This window comes from Pituophis catenifer, unplaced genomic scaffold (genome assembly GCF_029215685.1).
Source record: "Pituophis catenifer annectens isolate HBS135680 unplaced genomic scaffold, rPitCat1.0.hap2 SCAF_4, whole genome shotgun sequence".
NCBI classification, from domain to species: domain Eukaryota; kingdom Metazoa; phylum Chordata; class Lepidosauria; order Squamata; family Colubridae; genus Pituophis; species Pituophis catenifer.
Genome location: NW_027256884.1, coordinates 86,468,622 through 86,490,301, shown reverse-complemented (window position 1 = coordinate 86,490,301; position 21,680 = coordinate 86,468,622). Strand labels below are relative to the sequence as shown.

Here is a 21,680-nt window from a genome sequence, read left to right as displayed (position 1 = left end):
ACCGGAAGCCACAGCCACTCGGTCTTGGATGGGTTGAGCTTGAGCCTGTTTCTCCCCATCCAGATCCGTACGGCGTCCAGACACTGGGACATCACATCAAGGGCATCATTGGGGTGGTCCGGGGTGGACATGTACAGCTGAGTGTCATCAGCGTACTGATGGTACTTCACCCCGAAACCACGGATGATCTCACCCAGCGGCTTCACATAAATGTTGAACAGAAGGGGCGAGAGGACCGACCCCTGCGGCACCCCACATACAAGGCGCCTCGGGGTCGACTTCTGGCCCCCCATCAACACAAACTGCGACTGGTCAGAGAGGAAGGAGTAGGACCACCGCAACACGGTGCTCCCCACCCCTAACCCCTCCAACCGGCGCAGCATGATATATGGTCGATGGTATCAAAAGCTGCCGAGAGGTCTAACAGGACCAGGACAGAGGAACAATCCCTGTCCCTAGCCCTCCAGAGATCATCAAGCAATGCGACCAATGCTGTTTCCGTGCTGTGCCTAGGCCTGAAGCCTGACTGGAATGGATCAAGATAGACCGCTTCATCCAGGTACTGGGGGAACTGTCGCGCCACCACACTCTCAACAACTTTCGTCACAAAGCAAAAGTTGGAGACTGGACGATAGTTAGCTAAAACAGCCGGGTCCAAGGAGGGCTTCTTGAGGAGAGGCCTCACCACCGCCTCTTTCAAGCTGGCCGGAAAGAAGCCCTCTCTCAAAGAAGCGTTAACAACCCCCTGGAGCCAGCCTCGTGTAACCTCCCGGGAAGCCAGCACTAACCAGGAGGGACACGGGTCCAATAAACATGTGGCCGCAGTAAGTCTACCCAGAATCCTGTCCACGTCTTCAGGGGTCACTGGGTCAAATTCCTCCCAGATAACGCTCCCAAGACCTGTCTCTGTCACCCCGCCTTTTTTTAAAAGAAAAAATAAATCTTTTTTCCATTGCTTAAAATGTGCATTGTTTTTCAAAACAGGTATTGTTTGAAATAAATCATCATTTCTAGGTAACATGTTTGTTTTTAATACAGAAATTCTTCCAAACGGTAATAATTGTAATTTTTCCATCTTAACAAATCTTAATTCATTCCATAGTTTAACATAATTACTTTGAAATAATATACAATTAATATTAATCTTTTCTCAATCTGAAAACCAGTTTTTACAATCAATTTTTTTATTTTCCATCCTCATATTTTTAACACCTTGCTTTCTTCACCTTAACTTTGAATCCAGCTAACACATCAAAAACCTTTAACTGTTATAAAGAAGAAGAAAGGAGTACATTTCTGTATAAACAGTTATTTTCACTTTATTTTATTTATTTTACATCCATTCAATGGTAATGAATTCTTGGAAACTGCCTGGACAAGTTCTTGCAGTTTTTTTGGCAAGCTTTTCCGGAAGTGGTTTGCCATTGCCTCTTTCCTAAAACTGAGAGAAAGTGAATGGTGCAAGGTCACCCAGATGGCTTTGTAGCCTCAAGCAGGACTAGAATTCGCAGTCACCCGTTTTTTAGCCTTATGTCTGGCTTTATTTTATTTTATTATTTGCCTCTCCCATTTAGTATCAGCAACATATAAGGACTCTCTTTTTAACTTCCATATGGAATGTGCTCTTTAAAGAACAGAACATAAATTCTTGTTGGACTTGAATATGTTTGTGTTTATTTTATTAATTATTTGGGAACATTAAGAGTCACACATCTGCAAAAGTATATAAAACCAGTTTCCTTAAAAGCATTTCATTTTGCTTTGTTAAACAAATTTGGAAAATAAATTCTGAAAGGATATGAAAATTCAATCAAATTCCCTAAACATTTTATTCAGTATACAAACTCCTGAGCTCATATTCCATCTAAATACAGAAGGTAAATATTCAAATTAAAAGACTTTAGTGAGAACATTTTTCCGAATACTGTATTATTAAGCAGTTTTACTAATGTAAAATGTGAATAGCGTTCATTTTTTAGCATTAAGAAATTAAGGCTACCCTTTCTGTTCTTGAAACTGATCAGGAAACACTGAAAGACAGTTTTATATTTGATTTGTGTTTCTGAGTTGATTTCATATATCCACAGAAAATGAACACAAACATGACATCTTTGCCACTTTATATACTAAAAGGTCTGTTCAGCTGTTCTTCTGCTGTGATTCACAACTGGTCCAGTGGTTCCTTGCATGCTAATAAGGAAATAGTGTGTTGGACAGAATTTTGATCAACTTTGATTCTCCAAAATGTTTATAGGTTGCCAAGGGCTGATACAGGATAAGTGATTGATAAGTGAAAATAATTTATCCATATAAACGGGTTTTTTATATTTTTGTTAAGAGTTCCTATGTTAGAGTGCATATTCTTAGTAATGAGGTATGATTGCATTATTATAAAAATATTTTTTTATGGAAAGACTTGTCTGTTTTAATATGAAAATACTTTAATTAGTACATTCTTTAAAGATTGTTAAATGCTTTCCACAAAGATGTATCATGTTTTTAATTACAGCATAGCAGTGAGTGAGTTTTTTAAAAAGGTATGAAAGGTATATTTAAAATACTTACACATCACCTGTGTGCAATTTTAAAATTATAATCCCATATACAGTATATTCTTTGATAATTCATGTAGGAAAAATATAAATACTATATGTAAGCAATTGAATATTTTATACTATGATAGACTTAATTCAGTAAAAGAAATAAAATAGATGTAGTCTGTGTATCAGCTTATTTTTCCTAGTTTTTTATATTTGTATAAACTTTTGATTCAATTATATTAAACATTACTAAAATTAATTAAAGACAACTCAGCCTCCATGGTATCTAAAACCACACTTCTCTCTTTGCACTCACTTGAATGTAATTTTCCTATTTCTCTCATTTGTGCTCTGCTTTCTGAATATATATATTTCGAATAATTTAAACAAACTTTATTTACTCTTAGATAACACTTCCAACATATGCTTTCAGTATTATTCTTATTTTTTTTCCTTTTGATTATGAACTGTTGCCTTTTATTCTTTTCCTTTGCTCCAGTTCCAGAGTCAAAACAGCACTTACACAAGCCTATTTGACAAGACATTGCTTTCCCTCTTCCCACAATGAGATAAAGTCCCCTGAGTCTGTAATTGCCAGGAGATGAAGCAATGATGGGAGTGATCCCAGTCAATAGCTTTGATTAACAATAAGGTAGAAAATTAGCAATGCTAGCATTCAACCACCCTGCCTCCTCTTCCCCAGATGTCTGCCACAGCTTGTGCTGGCTGCTCTGAAGAGTATAAACATAGTACTTCAGAGCTGTGAATTGCAGGGAAGTGCATTAGAAGAGTAAAATTTAGGGATTATTAAACTGAATAATGATGCTGAAGATATTGCAGAAATTAATTTATTCAATGTCATGGAAGGGTCTAATGCTGTCACTATTTGTTTTTCTGATTCATATGGATTTACTTGTATATGGGCATTATTTAATGGCAATTACAACTACTGTTACTACTATCACTCCATCAGCAGCTCTGATGTTGTTTTCAACAGACTCTGATGACCTAGAAAGAAGAAGCGACAGTGGCACAGCACTTCCCACCATAGATAATGAGGACAATTCGCTGGGCTATACAGGTAGAGTATCTATTTTTTTTCAATTATAACTTACTTTTCCTACTTCTTTGTGCCATCCATATTTCTACATATTAATGATCCCTCATGCCATTGTCATACAACTTTAATAAACATTCCATGAGATGCAAATATACTTCTGAAAACAGGCATGCTTTTTACAGTAAATCAGTACTAAAAATAGCAGCATTGGGAGAGAATATAAAAGTAATGTTCTTCAAATTATATGATTTATTAATACAAGTTTGCACAAAATTCATCATCAAAAATCAAATATTTATTATGGTATAGACCTGCATAAAAACTAAATCTAAATTTTAACTCATAGCATTTTCTTAAAAGTTGAATATTTGGTTTCAACTCGTGTGTGTGTGTGTGTGTATAATATTTGTTCTTATTCAGCCTTAACCTACAGCACATTAAACAAATATAAAGAAGAAAATAATGTTAAATAGCTCTGTGCATTTAATTCCTTACCTTGCTTTGTTTTTAATGATTACCTGCTTGCTGCAAAACATTATTATTATTTTAACATTTATTATGTCATAAATGAGTCTGAATTATGAATAAAAATAAATTTCTTAATATACAATATAAAAGAAAGTATGATTTTCAAATCATTATATTATGATTTACATTATATAATGTAAGTGCAGATTAAGATTTACAAAGCTTAGATCTATAGACTTAAAACTATGTGTGCCAAATAATTGTGAAATAAAACTTGTCACTATTTAACAATCACAGAGTTGCAGTTTTGTCTGTCTTCAGATCTGTAAAATTTAATGCCTCAGTTGAAATGACAATATGGAGATTCCAGGCAAAGAAGAATTTTATAATTACATTATTCTTGTATATAGATGTTCTCTCTTCATATATGTTAAATAGAAATGTTAACTAAAGTAAGACAATGAGAATTGTTTGAAGTAAAGACTATATTCAGTTATCCAGTTGTATTTATAGTTAGTTTAGAAGTTTATTTAAATAACTTCTTTAAAGCTATTTGAAAAGAATGCCTCCAAGCAGTAGAGAATAAACAATACATTTATTTATTTATTTATTTATTTATTTATTTAGTTAGTTAGTTAGTTAGTTAGTTAGTTAGTTAGTTAGTTAGTTAGTTACTTGCAGTGATTCAGGAAACTATTTAAAGACTAAACCTCCAGAGCATCATAAGACCTATGACACCTTCTTTAAAACAATAATGTTCCCAATCAAAAGCCACATCACCAGCAGAGCTCACCCATCCTCTTGGTGCAAATGCCTGGAGAATAGTGAGGTCTTAAAAAGATTAAAAAGCGAATGAATCCAAGGTTATAGCTATCTCTAAGAAGATGTTATTGCATAGAGCAGATGCAGCCACAGAGAAGAGGCTATACTTCAAAGATGGCATATTTGAAGCATCTTCTCTCTACTAAGTCATGCAGAAACAATGGGGACAGGCAGTCCCACAAATGGGTCCTTGGCCATTTAGACTTTATATGTAGTAACCAGCATTTCAAATCAAACCTGGATGCCAGTGTAGTCTGCAGAGCTATAGTGTTGTATGAGCATATCAAAAGATGCCAAAAATTGCCCTTCCCACTGGATTCTGAGCCATCTGAAGCTTCATGTAAATAGATAAAGTAATGCAAGCAGGATATGATTAAGACAGGAGGCTTTGAGAGAAGCCTGAAAAGACCGAATGACTTTGGGTACATGGGGCTCTGGGATCTAGAATTTTATCATCTTTGACTAGTATGGTGTGGCACTGCCTCAAAAAGATCTGGTCTACAACTTGGTGGTTCTAGAGCAGATGACAGTCATCATAGAAGAGCCTTTGCACAACTTTGTGTTGTGCACCAGTTGTGGCTTTTCCTGGACCAGGATTTCCTGTGCTCAGTCATTCAGTCTCTGGTCATCTCATAGTTGGACTATTGTAATGCACTCTTCATGGGGCTACCCTTGAAGAGCATTCAGAAGATACAGCAGATGCAGAGTGTGGCAGTGTGGGCAGTTTTGGGAGCCCCAAGAATGGTCCCATTGACACCACTGCTCCGTGAACTGCATTGGTTAATGGTCTGCTTGCAGGTGCAATTCATGGTGATCACCTTTAAAACCCTTCATGGTAGAATTCTAGAAAATTATAGAACAAAAAATGGAGAATGTCTGTCTGATTGGGGATTTTAATGCTATTTTAGATGTAAGAAAAGATTATGAATGTGGTCAGCAAAACAAAAATAAAAAAAACATATTACCTAAAACCTTTATGGATATGGTGGAAGAGTTAGATATGGTAGATAGCTGGAGATGTCTTAACCCCGAAACAAGAAATTATACATATTATTCGAATCCGCATAAATCGTGGTCAAGGTTGGATATGATTTGGGTAACTAAGATGTTAATAATGGAGATAGAAGAAGTAGATATTTTACCAAATAATTGGGCTGACCACAACCCGATAATGATGAAGTGGAGAGGACAGCAGAGAAAGAAGAATAGATGGACTATGAACACACAGATACTGCAAGAAAAAGAATATAAGAATTACATAGAAAAGGAGCTAGAATGGTTTTATAAGGAAAACACAAAGCAACACACTTCCCTACAAAACTTATGGGATACAACCAAAGCATACGTAAGAGGCCTCACGATATCATATAATGTAAAATGGAGAAAAGAGAGAGAGAAAGAATATAACAAATTATTAGAAGAAATTCAAAATTGGGAATGTAAATTGCAAAGAAACCCAGGAGATGAAAAAATAAGGTTAAATTGGTTAACAGCAAAACATAACCTAAACATATTAGAGCAGGGGAAATATGCAACAGCATTGAAATATATAAGACAAAATTACTTTGAAAACACAAACAAACCAGGGAGATGGCTGGCGTATAGGCTGAGGAAGGAAAGAGAAAAAAGAACAATTCAGAAGTTACGAGATGATGAGGGAAGGATTCAATGGGCCCTAGAGGGAAAAAAGGACATAACAGTTCAATATTATCAAAAATTGTATGAAAAGGATATAGTAACAGAGGAGGAAATTGAATATTATTTAAAAGGGGAGGGATTGCAAATACTAACAGAGGAAGAAAGAGAATTATTAGATAAGGAGATTACGATGGGGGAGCTAAAAGAGGCACTGAAGAGGCAAAAAAATAATAAAACCCCGGGGACAGACGGTTTACCAACAGAATTCTATAAGACATTTGGAGATTCATTAAATGGAATACTGTTAGAAATATAAAATGAGGCCCTAATGGAGGCAAAGCTACCCAACACATGGAAAGAAGCATACATTTCCTTAATACCCAAAGAGGGGACAGATACCACACTAATAAAAAATTATAGGCCGATTTCTTTGTTGAATACCGATTACAAAGTTTTCATGAGCATAATTGCCAATAGGATGAAAATAATATTACAAAATAAAATACACCAGGATCAAAATGGTTTTCTGCCTACAAGGCAGATAAAAAACAATTTAAGAATAGCATTGGATGTTTTAGAATATTATGAGGTGCATCCAGAGAGACAGGTAGCACTGATCTTTCTGGATGCACAAAAAGCGTTTGACCAAGTTAACTGGCAATTTATGAAGCAACAAATCAAAAGTATGAATTTTGGAGAAAGATTCACTAAAATGATAACATCGATATATCAGAATCAGAAAGCATGTGTCTTGGTTAATGGTGACCCAACAAAATTCTTTGGAATAAATAAAGGAGTAAGGCAGGGATGTCCACTTTCCCCTTTACTATTTATTTTAACATTGGAAAATTTATTAATCAGAATTAGAGCAAATAAAGAAATTCAAGGATTAAAGATCAAGAGAAGGATTACAAGGTCCAAGCATTTGCAGACGACCTTGTCTTTTTCGTAGAAAACCCATTAGAAACAACCCCAAAATTAATAAAAGAGATTGAAAAATTTGGAAAGGTAGCAGGTTTAAAAATTAATAAAGAAAAGACAAAAATGATAACAAAAAACATGACAACAAAACAAATAGAAAAATTAGTAAAAGAATCCGGTCTGCAGACAGTTAAAAAAGTTAAATACCTAGGGATAAATTTGACGGCCAAAACGACAACAATAAAAGAAGACAATTATGATACTTTAATCCAGAAAATAAAGGAAGATTTAGAAAAATGGGGGAAACTAAAATTGTCTTTATTGGGGAAAATAGCGGCAATAAAATCAAACATACTGCCAAGACTCCTTTATTTATTCCAAACAATTCCAATAAAATTAGATAAGAAATTCTTTGATAATTTGGATAAAATAACTAAAAAATTCGTGTGGGAAGGGAAGAAATCAAGAATAAAATTGAATATACTACAAGATGATAAAAGTAGAGGTGGATTCAGACTCCCGGCATGGGATAAATATTACAAGGCTGCCAGTTTATTATGGATTAAAGATTGGATAACCTTAGATAATCAAAGATTGCTAAATTTAGAAGGGCATGATTTAATGAAGGGATGGCATGCCTTTATATGGAGTTCAGGAAATAAAATATATAAACATTTTAATAACCATATAATTAGGAGATCTTTAATTAACACATGGCTACAAATTAAACAAAAACACTACATGAAAATTCCCGGCTGGCTTTCGACCATAGAAGCAATAACTCACCCCAACATATTATCAAAACAAAAGATTCTAAGATATAGGGAAATAGTAGATGTTCAGGGGAAATTGAAAACTAGGGAAGAGCTCAAAGAACAAGGAATAGTAATAGACTGGTGGCCCTACTCGCAAATAAAAGTAAGATACAGAAAAGACCAAGAGGAAGAAGGAATAGTTTTAAAACAAAATCGATTGGACAAACTATTAGAATCAAAAGAAGGGAAATTAATTTCAAAAATTTACAAATATTTACTCGAATTCGATTTGGCAGAAGAGTTGGTCAAAGGGCAGATGATAGCCTGGGCGAGGAACATAGGGCATAATATACAATTAGAAGATTGGGAAAGAGCATGGGAAGATAATTATAGCATGACAAAATCGGTATCATACAAAGAAAATCACTATAAAATGTGGTACCGATGGTATCTGCCACCCGCAAGGTTAGCAAAAATGTATCCAAATGTGAACCCGGCTTGTTGGAAATGTAAAAAAGCGCAGGGAACTTTTTACCATGCTTGGTGGCTTTGCCCAAAAATCAAAAAATATTGGAACAAAATAAAAACATGGATATTAGAGATAACAAATCACGAAATTGAATTAACACCTGAAGTCTTTTTACTCGGCATGATCAATGAGAATATTAGGAAGGACATAAAATACCTAATACTCCACATTATAACAGCGGCAAGATTAGCGTTGGCACAACTCTGGAAAATAGACCGTTTGCCAACTGATCAGGAAGTAATACAGAAAATCTATGTATGCGCAGAGATGGATAAATTAACCCTAAAACTACAGGATAAGGAAGATTCAAAATACTTTAAAATATGGAATAGCTGGTACCAGTGGATAAGTCAGAGAGAGGAAATGCTTAGAGATGAAAGTTAGGAGAAATTAATGCAAATAAACAACTGCACTGTCAGAGAGATATAGAAGGAAATAAGTCACTGTGCGTATATATATATATATATATATATGTATATATAACATTAGAAAGTAGTTAATAGATGAAGTTGAGCACTATATATGTATCGTATATGTACATGTAATTTGTGTGTTTGATTAAGAAAAACTTGTTCAGTTTTTTCTTATAATTGTTTTAAATGTTTTTTTTTAAAATACGAATAAAGTTTGTTTATAAAATTAAAAAAAAAAATAAAACCCTTCATGGTATGGGTCCTTATTATTTGAGGGATTGTCTCATCCCACTGGAATTGGCCCATCCCACTTGTGATTACAGATAAGACATGCTGCAGGTCCTGTGTGTTCAATTCTTATGGCTGGCAGGGTCAAGAAGGATGGCTTCTTTGCTGTTGCTCTTGCCCTCTGGAGTATCTTGCCCTCCCAATGTGAGGTTGGTCCTAACCCTTCTATTCTTTCATAAGAGCCTAAAGACATTGCTGTGTCAGTTGGCTTGGGGCCCAGTGGAGGAACAGCACAGTGAAAGTGGTTGATCGACTAACAACAGATCCTACCTCCCCCACTCTGCCCCCATTATCCCCATGTGTCCTTAGGTTTTAATGTTTGATGTTAATTGTTTATGTTTTAATTGTATTTAACAGACATATTTTTATGATTGTCAGCTACCCAGAGTTACTCTATGGTAACCCTGTCTAACTATGGTAAGGTGGGTGTTCAATAAATTTTATAAAGAGAGAGAGAGAGACAAAAAGAGAGAGAGACAGACAGAGAGAGAGAGAGAGAGAGAGAGAGAGAGAGAGTGAGAGAGAGAGAAGTGCAACTGGTGTACAAGCCACTTATTTTACATTTTGCCTTTCTCCATTAGGCATGGATGTAACCTGCTTTTTAAGCAGTCTAGGAATGCCCCCAAATTATTTACTAGCTATGACAAATGAAGTGCAATACCAAAAGAGATACAGAGGGATATCTCTGGAGCCAGGGGCCTTTAAAAGCCATAGCCACTCATTTGTGCCATGATTGATCTGAAGCCTGCTCTCCCTATTCTGACCCCCTGATTGGGAGTGCGGATCCAAACTCAAAATAAGGAAGAATTTCCTGACTGAAAAATTAGGCCAGGTTGATTCCTGAAGTCATAGGTGCTCCATTACTAGAGACTTTCCAATAAAGGTTAAACAGGCCTTTGTCTGAGATGATATGAGGCTTCCTATCCTGAGCCCTTCCACCCTATGATTCTATAATTTATATAAGTTATATCTGAAGAGTGAATAAATTAAAATAAAATAAATTATGTCTATTGCTGTATTCATACATTTTTCTCCCTCAAAAAAAGCATAGGATTTTTTGATGTAAACCAATATTCTATAGGAATTGTTCTCTACCAAGGCTTGAATCTTTACCATTTGCATAGGTTATTTGAATGGTTATTTTTTAATAAAGAAATAGGAAAGATGAAAATATATAAAAGTAGTTAACTATCTATGTTATTATTGTACCAGTGCAGAGACTGCTTTGCTGCTTGAAAGAATTTTAGACTTTAGGGCTAGGTATTTCTCAATTCTCTTCATAGAAATCCTGTATTTGGAGACATCATAGCCAAATTTGAATTTCATGCTTATAAATTAAAGTTCAGCCCTCCCCAGCTTAAATATTCATTTGTGATGGTAGCCTGCCAAATTTCCTGTGAAATTAAACAACAAAATAAATAGGAAACATATGTTAATTAGGGCTGTGCAGCACTTTGAAAATATGCTCCAAAACATGTAGGAATATAAATGTATCATCTCTGCAACTTCTTAAACCAAATATATCTTTCCTGGGTATAATATTTATAATTAAAGCCATGCTTGCTTTCACAATGTGAGGAATTTTATCTCTGACAACTGACTGAAAAGCAGATATACAAGCTGTGGAACTACATCACTGAAACCCTGACAGTCAAACAGGCAAAGTATTCACAGGAACTGATTCCATTCTTATATGTACCTCTTGAATTTCTGCTCATTATGAGCTGGTAATCATCTCAAGCTTTTTCTTTTCAAAAAACTTACCAGTTTTTTTCTTTTATGGATGACAGGCCATGTGAAAAATCAAACCGCAGCACTGGTGTTTTATGAAAAAAAAGGATGAAAACGAAGCAAGTAGAGACACTGCTGCAAAGAAATGGAATGGAACAATTCACTGTGGCCAACTCGCCACAGCCATCTCATGGCCATCTCATTGCAGCCAACTCGCGGCCATCTGTGGCCATCTTGCCATGGCCAGCTCGCCATGGGACTATTCCACAGAGGATAACCCAATGCAATAAATATTATCCACTATTTCTTTGACATCATTTCCATTGACAAAAATAGAAGTAATGTAGAAGAAACAGTGGTGGATAACATTCATTATGTTGAGTTATCCCACATGGATTGTCTTGTAGCGAGTTGGCTGCAATGAGATGGCCGCGAGATGGGTGTGGCGAGTTTGCTGCAGTGAGTTGTCCTAGACCTGCAAAGAAGATGAGATCCCAAGTAATCCTCATAATAGTTCATTAAAGTAGCTTATTCACCCTATTCCTCTACAGCTGCCCAATTTTATTTTACTTTTCAGTGGTTATCATCATCTATAGTGGTCACAATAATCAACACCTACAGCAACTAAATCGAAAAATGAATGCAATAAAATTAAGACAAAACCCAAAATAGGTACCTTCAGATCAAAAGTACATTGAAATAAAACAGTTTCAACTTGTAACAAGACAGAGACAGCACTTTCTTCTCTGGGAGAGTGTCTCAGAAGGTTGACGGCTATTACTAAGAAAACTGTTGCCTTTCTGTGTCCTGAATAAAATAAACTTATTTTATCCTTAAAAACAACTTAAATATAATACTAAATACGAATTTAAGGAAAAATGCCAAATGATGATAATTTTATTGAAATGCCATGTTTTTCATCTTAAATTGTCTCTTAAATCAGCTGTAAACCAGTACACATTTTTGTTTACTGCATTACAATAAGAGGCTTTAGAACAGACGACAAGCTAATAAAGATTTTTTTTAAAAAAAGAAAAACATTTATGGTTTGAATGCTTCTAGATGACTTTCATGGATTTAGGTTTTCACTATCAGCTGTGATGCTGATAATCAACCATGACAGTTAATTAAAACAGTTCCAGTTGAATTACTAGATTCCTGGGCACAAATTGAGGAGATGAATAATGCAAAGCTACTGAAAAGGGTTTAATAAATGCTAAACACTAGTTGACTCTTCACTAACTAAACACCAGCCAAACCATTCAATGAATTATGGGAGAGAGTGTTCTTAAGAAAGTAAAGCATCAGTATCAGGATTCCAAAGGATATTGCCATAAATGAGAAGATTTGGAACAAAATTTATTCTTTATATAAACTAAAGTAAAATTAAATTAAATAAATTAACTTTTGATTCATAGGTCATGTGACACTCAGTCACATAACGGAAAATTTAATAATAATATAGTATAGTAATATTATAGTAATATAGTAATAATATAGTAATTGTAATATTACTATAAAAAAGTAAAGATTTTCTCTGTCCGGTTGTGTCCAAATCTAAGGACAGTGTTCATCTTCATTTCCTAAATGAGGGAGCCTGTATTATTTGAAGATGCTTCCGTAGTCAGCATGACTATAAATGGAACGTGGTTACCTTCCCACAAAATAGTACCTATTTACTTGAATTTGCCTGCTTCAAACTGCTAGAGTGGCAAGACCTAGGGCAAGAGCAGAAGAAGGTAGAGCTTGAATCTCAAACTGTCAACCTTCTGTCAAAAATCCTAGCATCTTAACCACTAAGCTACTGTGCCCCTACTATTACTATACTCATTGTTCAGAACTAAAATATATACAAAAGATTCATTAGTTTATGTAATGTTGAACAAACTTTTATTGTTTTCTAAATGTTTCCCAAATATTAATACCTCTTGGGGCAGGACGCTGCAAGGCTTGTGATGTTGCACGCATGAGTGGCAGCACTGCTGTGAGGTTTGTCACACTGGTGCAATCGGTTGTGGCAGGACGCCATGAGCCTCGTTGTGGCAGTGTAACCGTTTGCATGTGCAACAGCACAATGAGCTTGAGGTCTGCCGCACCACCATTGCAATGACTCATTTCTGGTGGAGTTTGGAGGGAGAGAAACAAGCCAGGGTCTCTCCTGCTTCTACTTTCCTTGCATGCAGCCAAAAGTTCGCAAAAGGCAGGAAGGTGAAATGGCAAGCTCGACCCTTAGCCACATCTCATGTAGCCACACACATTAACTCCACTTTCTCAGCCTACTACCCAAGCAACCCTTCTCTCCTGCTGAGGATTTAGGAATACTTCGCAAGTGAATTCACCCATCATTTTGCCACAAACCATCCATCTCCCGACTGAGTGCAAAGCTAAAGCAGGAAGAAGCAGACACTTGTGTCCTGCCATGAGTGGCTGCGAGTGGCTGCAGAAGAAGTTGGGCAGCGGCATGACAGGTGTCAGGGTGTATGAGGCTTGGCTGCAGCAGTCCTAAGGTAAGTAGATGCAGGGCATGTGGGGCAGCTCCCCCCAGCTTGATTTTTAAGTCTATGCCTTAAGCTTTGCAAGTTGACACACCCAATCTCATACAATCAGAGAGTGGGCAGGTCTTAACTAGGGCTTATTTTGGGGGTAGGGCTTATTTTAGGTGCAAGCATGAAAATCAGGCAAGGGCTTGTTTTCGGGGTAGGTTGTATTTTCAGGGAAACACAGTATTTAGAAAAATTGCTGAATGAAATTTAATTCTACATTACATAAACTATTAAAATCATTGTGCACATGCAGTTTACTTAGAAATTCTTTGTGTAAAAATAATATTTGTAAATAATAATTGTAAACCATCAAGTAGTTCTTTATTTTTCTTTTATTTTAAACCTGATTTATGTTTATATCCTAATAATGAAAAAGTAAATGTGTAAATACATATGTTTATGTGTGTGCATTCCCCAGTGTGCAAATTAATATGTATGTGTATATAGCATATACACAAGCAATATCAACAAAAACAAATTAGAAAATTCAACATAAAATAATGATTTCTTTGTTAAATTACAAGCAAGCCTTGGTTCAGTTTCCCAGCACTACCAATACACACATACATGGAACACACACACACATACACACACACACACACACACACACAGAGAGAGAGAGAGAGAGAGAGAGAGAGAGAGAGAGAGAGAGAGAGAGAGAGATCGAGATCTAAAAAGAAAGTTACAATACTGTTAATATATGTGGTATTCTACAGAAGGCAAGAAAAATACATTGTGGTTCATATACTATAATTCCACATAAGGAAGAAAGCAAGCAAAGAGGCAGGAAGCGGAAACAAAATAAATATTCAAAGAGTATTAAATGAATGCATGTGTTCATATGCAACTACATATGGTCATAACGCAGACTTTTAGAAATGAAAGACATAAATCTCCATAGTATTTACATATGGTTTTTGAGAAGATCCTGATAGCCAGCCACTGGAAAAAAAATCATTCTGAGACTGGTTCATTGTCAACCACAATATATACAATAACTGTCTTATATAACTACACATCTGGATAAATATTTTTCAGGTTTAAATATGTATCCCTAGGGCACATAAACAAGAAGAGAAACTATGCAACCAGTCCACAGGGAATTCTTTTTCATTTTAATGGGATCTTCATATTGTCTTTAAAAAGGAAGGAAAAATTGCCTAAGTACAGGTGTGCATATTTGGCCTCTACATAATAGTAACAGCTGCACAGTATGAAGGACATCTTCACTTGAGTACTTCTTTCTGGAAAACTGTATTCTATATTTGCCAGAAATTAGATATATGCTTGAAAAGAAAATGATGGTCCATGGTTACCTTTTAAAATAAAATGCCATGCACTACAAAATATATTTATTATCTAGTTTAATATCTATTCTGCTCACATCTTGGGTACTGCATAACTAAACTAAAGGATACATTTCCATTGTGTTCAAAGAATAAATAGTACAAAAAATAAATAATCAAGCCAAACATGATAAACTGAAATCTAATTATTATGCAAAAAGAAAAAAATAATACTCAAATTTTATTTGCTTTAGTAATTGTATACATAAAAACATATTTGTGTTATTGTTTATTTTATTTTTGAGAACCAATTAAATTTTTCATTCATTCTTTCATATTTCTTTCAGGGAATATTAACATTGTTATATTTATCTTGTCCCACAAGTATTTGGGACGAGATTCAATGAAAAACATCTCATAAGAAACAATTGAGATAAGATTATTGGTGACAGCCACATGCAACAGGGCTTCAAACATTCATTGCAAAAAAGGAATTGTCTTTTTTATAAAATATTTTTATAATTCATAGATAACAAACATTAGATTCTCATTATTAATTATTATGAGGCAGGCAAATGTTAAAATACCTCCCATTCAATATCCAAAGGATATATTGAATAAATATTGTTGAATTCTATATATTTGTGCATAAATAACTGTTTAATTTATTAAGAATCAAATTACTTAAGATTTTAGTTACCCTGGTTTGTATTGTATCACCAACCCTATGGACATCACATTGGATAATAATTTGTTTGTGAGTAGGGCTCAAAATCCAGATACTCATTAGTTTACAGATCCTATCTTGAACAGAATTACTTTTTACTCGACAGCTTCAGGTAAAAATGGGCTTTACAGCATCTTGGCCATATGTATCAAAGCTAATATTTCTTTTATCATTAGTAAAGAAATCTGTATGTTCCACACATACAACTAAGATTAATAATGAAACTACATGTTGAGATTACTAAACAGAACCATGCAAAAAAGCCTTCATTGGCTCATTGGCAAGGTGGCGCAGTGGTTAGAATGCATTACTGCAGACTACTACTGTTGCTTGCAATTTGACAATTCAAATCTTACCAGGCTCAAGGTTGACTCAGCCTTCCATCCTTCCGAAGTCAGTAAAATGAGGACCCAGATTGTTGGGGACAATATGCTGACTCTGTGAAGCACTTAGAAAGGGCTGTAAAGCACTGTGAAACGGTATATAAGTGCTATTCCTATTGCTATGTTACCAATTCCATAATGGGAAATACAAATAAATATCTATTATTTGTGTTATTACCCACTCATTATGAGCAAATATATTAGTAGCATTTGAAGTACATGAAAACCATAAATCCAATTAAAGTAATAAAAAGTGATATGAAAGTCAATGTTATATATATAGATAGATAGATAGATCTCAAAAATCAATGGGTCTATTGGGTGTAAAATAATATGAAATATATTTTTCATAATTTCAAAATGATTTAATCTGCCAAGCATACTCATCACTAACCCGAACACCATCATTCTGCTAAACAAAAAATTTTCTCAACACTATCAAACTATTTACTATGTCTGCACTACTATTAATCTTGTCTTCGTTCCTATCACTCATCTCCTCCCACTTATGATTGTATAACTATAACCTTGTTGCTGGTATCCTTGTGATTTATATTGACTGTTTCCTAATATGATTTGACTGCTTATTTGTACCCTATGACTATCATTAAGTCATATGAGACTACAGGCTCATTGAAGAGCCTGTAGTACAGTGGACTAAGCACTGTTATTAACATCTGTTGCTTGCAATTACTGCAAGTTCAAATCTCACCAGGCTCAAGGTTGACTCAGCCTTCCATCCTTTCAAAGGTAGGTGAAATGAGGACCCAGATTGTGGGGGCAATAAGCTGACTTTGTATAAATATACAAAAGTATGAAGGCTATTGCTTAACGCATTGTAAGCCTCCCTGAGTCTCCGGAGAAGGGGGCATATAAATTAAAGCAAAAAAAAAGTGTTGTACCTTATGATTCTTGACGAATGTACAGTATTTTTTCTTTTCTGTACGCTGAGAGCATATGCACCAAGATAAATTACTTGTGTTTCCAATCACACTTGGTCAATAAAGAATTCTCTTCTCTTCTCTTCTCTTCTCCTCTTCTCTTCTCTTTTCTCTTCTCTTCTCTTCTCTTCTCTTCTCTTCTCTTCTCTTCTCTTCTCTTCTCACTTCTCTTCTCTTCTCTTCTCTTGACATTGTTACTACTTTCTTTTTTCCACGTTTGCTCAATCTCTATTTGAATTTTTTTTTATTTATTTTTTTTAGTTCTCTTTGTCTTTTCTGCTCCAAATCCTGTAATGTCATTTATCCATACTTGTTTCTTTATAACTGCAAATTATATCTGGCTAATTAAGGGTTAAACATTTAAATGTCTGTATTTGGAGTTCTAAAGAGATTGTGTAGTCCTAAGTATTATGGGCTCTGCTACAGAGTGACCATATTACATTGGCTTCTAAGGAGGAGTCAGACTACAAGAGGCTATCCCCAGTAACAAAGGAACAAGAAAAAATTCCTACTGTGGTATTGTCATCCATCAACAAGGATTATGTCATGTTTTTGAGTACCTCGCACCTCTAAGCAAAAAGTTATAAGACATAAGACTTTCAGTTGAGCAATTAGTCTTCATGACTACTGAAAAAAACAGTAAAAGTTTGAAATTATCATGTTACAGTCAACTATGATATCATGATTGATGATTGTAATTATTATTAACATTTTGACATTAACATTTAATGTTTAACATTATGATTAACATTTTAAATCCTTTAAATCCTGTAAATACAAAACAGTAAAAGTATGAATTATGGTGAATGAAAGTATGGTCACATTTTAAGCTAGTACCAGAAACATATCAGATACAGTACCAATTATATGTCAAAAGATATGGAAATGCATAATCAGGTCAGCAATCTCTAATAGATGCTGAACTGTTAACATTTCCTCATTTGGTTTCATCTGAAAGATGAGTACATAAACAAGTGCTTTGCTAGATACATTTCTGTGTATTGGGAACTGCATAGAATTCTTTATTGGCAAGTGTGATTGGACACACAAGGAATTTGTCTTTGGTGCATATGCTCTCAGTGTACGTAAAGATACATTCGTCGAGAATCATAAGGTACAACACTTAATGATAGTCATAGGGTACAAATAATCAATCGAATCATACTAGGAAACAATCAATATAAATCATAAGGATACAGCAACAAGTTACAGTCATACAGTCGTAAATGGGAGGAAATAGGTGATAGGAATGATGAGAAGATTAATAGTAATAGTAATGCAGATTTAGTGAATAGTTTGACAGCGTTGAAGAAATAATTTGTTTAGCAGAGTGATGGCGTTCGGGGAAAAATTGTTCTTGTGTCTAGTTGTTCTGGTGTGCAGTGCTCTATAGCGTCATTTTGAGGGTAGGAGTTTAAACAACCTATGTCCAGGATGTGAGGGATCTTTAAATATTTTTACAGCCCTCTTTTTGACTCATGCAGTATACAGGTCCTCAATTGAAGGCAGGTTGGTAGTAATTGTTTTTTATGCAGTTCTAATTATCCTCTGAAGTCTGTGTCTGTCTTGTTGGGTTGCAGAACCAAACCAGACAGTTATTGATTATATATATTGATTATATATATTCAATGCAGTTCCAAATACATAGAAAGCTATCTAGTAAAGCACTTATTTATATAGTCATCTTTCAGATGAGACCAATACACACACACACACACACACACACACACACACACACACATAAAACTCAACATCAGTTCTCAATGTATAGATCATTTTCCACCTGTAGTTGTTTTGATACAATGTAGATAGACACAATCTAATTGTCAATGAATTGCATAGATCTTAATTTCTCACTGATAATCACCTAGAATTTATACTACCTAAAGATATATTTACCTGGTACAGCTACATTTGTTGAATTGAATAGAACATACTATGTGAATCAATAAACATCTACATTAATTAGATGAGCGGTAATTGTATTTTACTGAAGTGGTCTACATGTAAGCACAACTGTGAATTCACAGATCCCTTCATGAAAATTTGTATACATTTCTTCATGAGGAAGCCATAAACAATGAGAAAACTATTGCCTAAATTTTCCTTCCTTTTATGTAAATTACCAGAACAAACAAAGCATGCAATGTTAAATTAATAAGAAAAGATAAGAATTTGATTTTTTAAAAACATTGAATTATTTTGAAAAGTAAAGCAGAAAGAAAAAAAGAAAGAAAGAAAGAAAGAAAGAAGAAAGAAAGAAAGAAAGAAAGAAAGAAAGAAAGAAAGAAAGAAAGAAAGAAAGAAAGAAAGAAAGAAAGAAGCCTTGGTAGTACAGTGGTCTAAGGCACCCTGTTATTAAGCTGGTTATTAAGACCAGCTGCCTGCAATTACTGCAGGTTCGAATCTCGCCAAGGCTCAAGGTTGTCTCAGCCTTCCATCCTTTCTAAGGTAGGTAAATTGAGGACCCAGTTGTGGGGGCAATAAGCTGACTTTGTATAAAATATACAAAATGATGAAGGCTATTGCTGAGCACATTGTAAGCTGCCCTGAGTCTCCGGAGAACGGCGGCATATAAATCAAATTAAAAAAAAAAATTAAAAAAAGAAAAAAAAAGAAAAGAAAGGCAATGGAAGGCAGGCAATGGAAAAAGGGGAGGCTTTTATCTCAATAGCTTTATTTCCAGATATGAAAAGCCACACAAAGGCAGAAATCAATGAAATACTAAATAAAATTAAATATTTTAAAAATAAATTTACAGAAATTAGTCTTTATTTCCAAAATCCCTGTTTCCCTTTCAAAATTAAAACCATTTTCTTGTTTGACTGATTCCGGTCCGAGAAAAGATTCATTTTTCTCTTATGAGAGAAGACAAAAGTCAAATTGGAGTTGCCACTTCCCTTTTAACTGGTCACTTGACATAATGGAAATGCTTTCCATTCCTATTGCTGTTGACAGTTCAACTTTCTTGGAATTGATGTTTTTACCCACCTGTTCTAGATTGGCATATATAGTTTAAGATTCCTTTAATTCTTCTACATCTCTCTCTTTTTTTTAATGGGAATTACCTCTTTAGTGCAATTCTGCCTTCTGGTTTTACTGTATATTTCTGTTCGTATCACCAAAGGATAAAATAGGTTCTAAAGAGTCAGCTGAATCACAAGAACAAGTTCCATGCCATCAACACGTATGCCCTCCCAGTTACTCATCATAGTACCACGAGAACAGACATTAAGCATAAAGTCCATAGAAGCAAGGGTCTACCATGCACGACCTAAGGTGCAGAGTATGCAGTGGGGCCTCAGAGACAGTCAAATACATAATAGCAGGGTGTAAGTTGCAGGCAGGAACAGGATACACTGAACAGCACAACCAAGGACCTAACATATCTCCAGGTGAGAGACCCCATAGAAGATTATGGAGAATAAGAGAGCTAAGATCCTGTGGGATTTCCAGATCCAGAAGATAGGCAGGTACTATCCAATCAACCAGACATCATGGTAATAGACAAGGATCAGAAGGCAGCAGTGGTCATAGATGTAGTGGTGCCAAGTGACCTCAACATCAAAAAGAAAGAGTATAAGAAGTTGGAGAAATAACCAGGGCCTGTAGGAGGAGTGGTCCCACTACTGGTAGGAGCAATTGGGATTGTAACTCTTAGCTCCAATAGATCCCAGGAATAACATCAGAATTTTCTGTTTATAGAAGAGTGCAGTGCTAGGAACAGTTAAGCTAGTGATCAGAATCCTCGAACTCCCAGGTCTCAGGTACTAAGAATGAGTGATACACATACTACCCTGTGTGTGTGTGTGTGTGTGTCCCTCTCCCTTCCTCCCTCTCTCTCTGTACATGTACAGTAGCAATAAAGGGGATAAAAATGGGTACATTGTTCTAACCTATGTGTTGAATATTAACACACACAAAGAAAATGGCAAATAGCACAAGTGTGAAATTATCTGAACAAAGTGGCTGCAATCTAACAGGCATTCAGTAGCAAATGTCATACAACAACAAAGAATATGTTGGATAAGGAGAGGGTTTACGGTATCTATTATGGTATTCCATGTAGTACAACATTAAATGAGATATATTGTATTAAATCAATTTTATTATTGTTTCTCCCTGAGGATGTTGTTTCTCCTTTAAACCTTTGGTGTACTATTATTAAATCCCCCTTGAATCGTATATATTTTTTTTAAAAAAAATGGTTTAGGATGCATTGTGGGGATTATATGATTTGAGAAAAGATCTCAAGCACAGGGTCTTTCTTATGGTTGAATATAAGTCTAGATATTTTCTTATTTTTTTTCCTTTGGGCCCACTATTTAATTAGTATACTGATGATTAAGAATTGCCAGACTGAGAAACATTCCTTTTATAGTATTTTGGAACATGACATCTTACAGATAGAGTATTTTTCCCTTTTGAACTTTAAATATCACTACCTGGTAATTAAATTGATTTAGACAATGTCTTTGAGGGAAAAGGTTATTGCATTAACCCAGCAATCAATGCACTATTTAAATACTAATCTTCTAAACGATTAACACAGAACTTTTCATATTATAAAATAGTCCTATTTCTTTCCTTCTATTCATGCATTGTACGAAAGATTATTTTAGTGCAATATTTGTT

General features: G+C 35.0%; 1 protein-coding gene across 1 annotated transcript in view; it reads left to right on the top strand.

Annotated features, from left to right (window-relative positions):
• Positions 1 to 21,680, top strand: part of ROBO1 (roundabout guidance receptor 1) — a 447,547-nt gene that overhangs the window by 141,494 nt on the left and 284,373 nt on the right. The window contains exon 3 of the mRNA XM_070943637.1: positions 3,538 to 3,621. Coding sequence (XP_070799738.1) covers positions 3,538 to 3,621 — 84 coding nt within the window. The remainder of the gene's footprint in view (positions 1 to 3,537; positions 3,622 to 21,680) is intronic.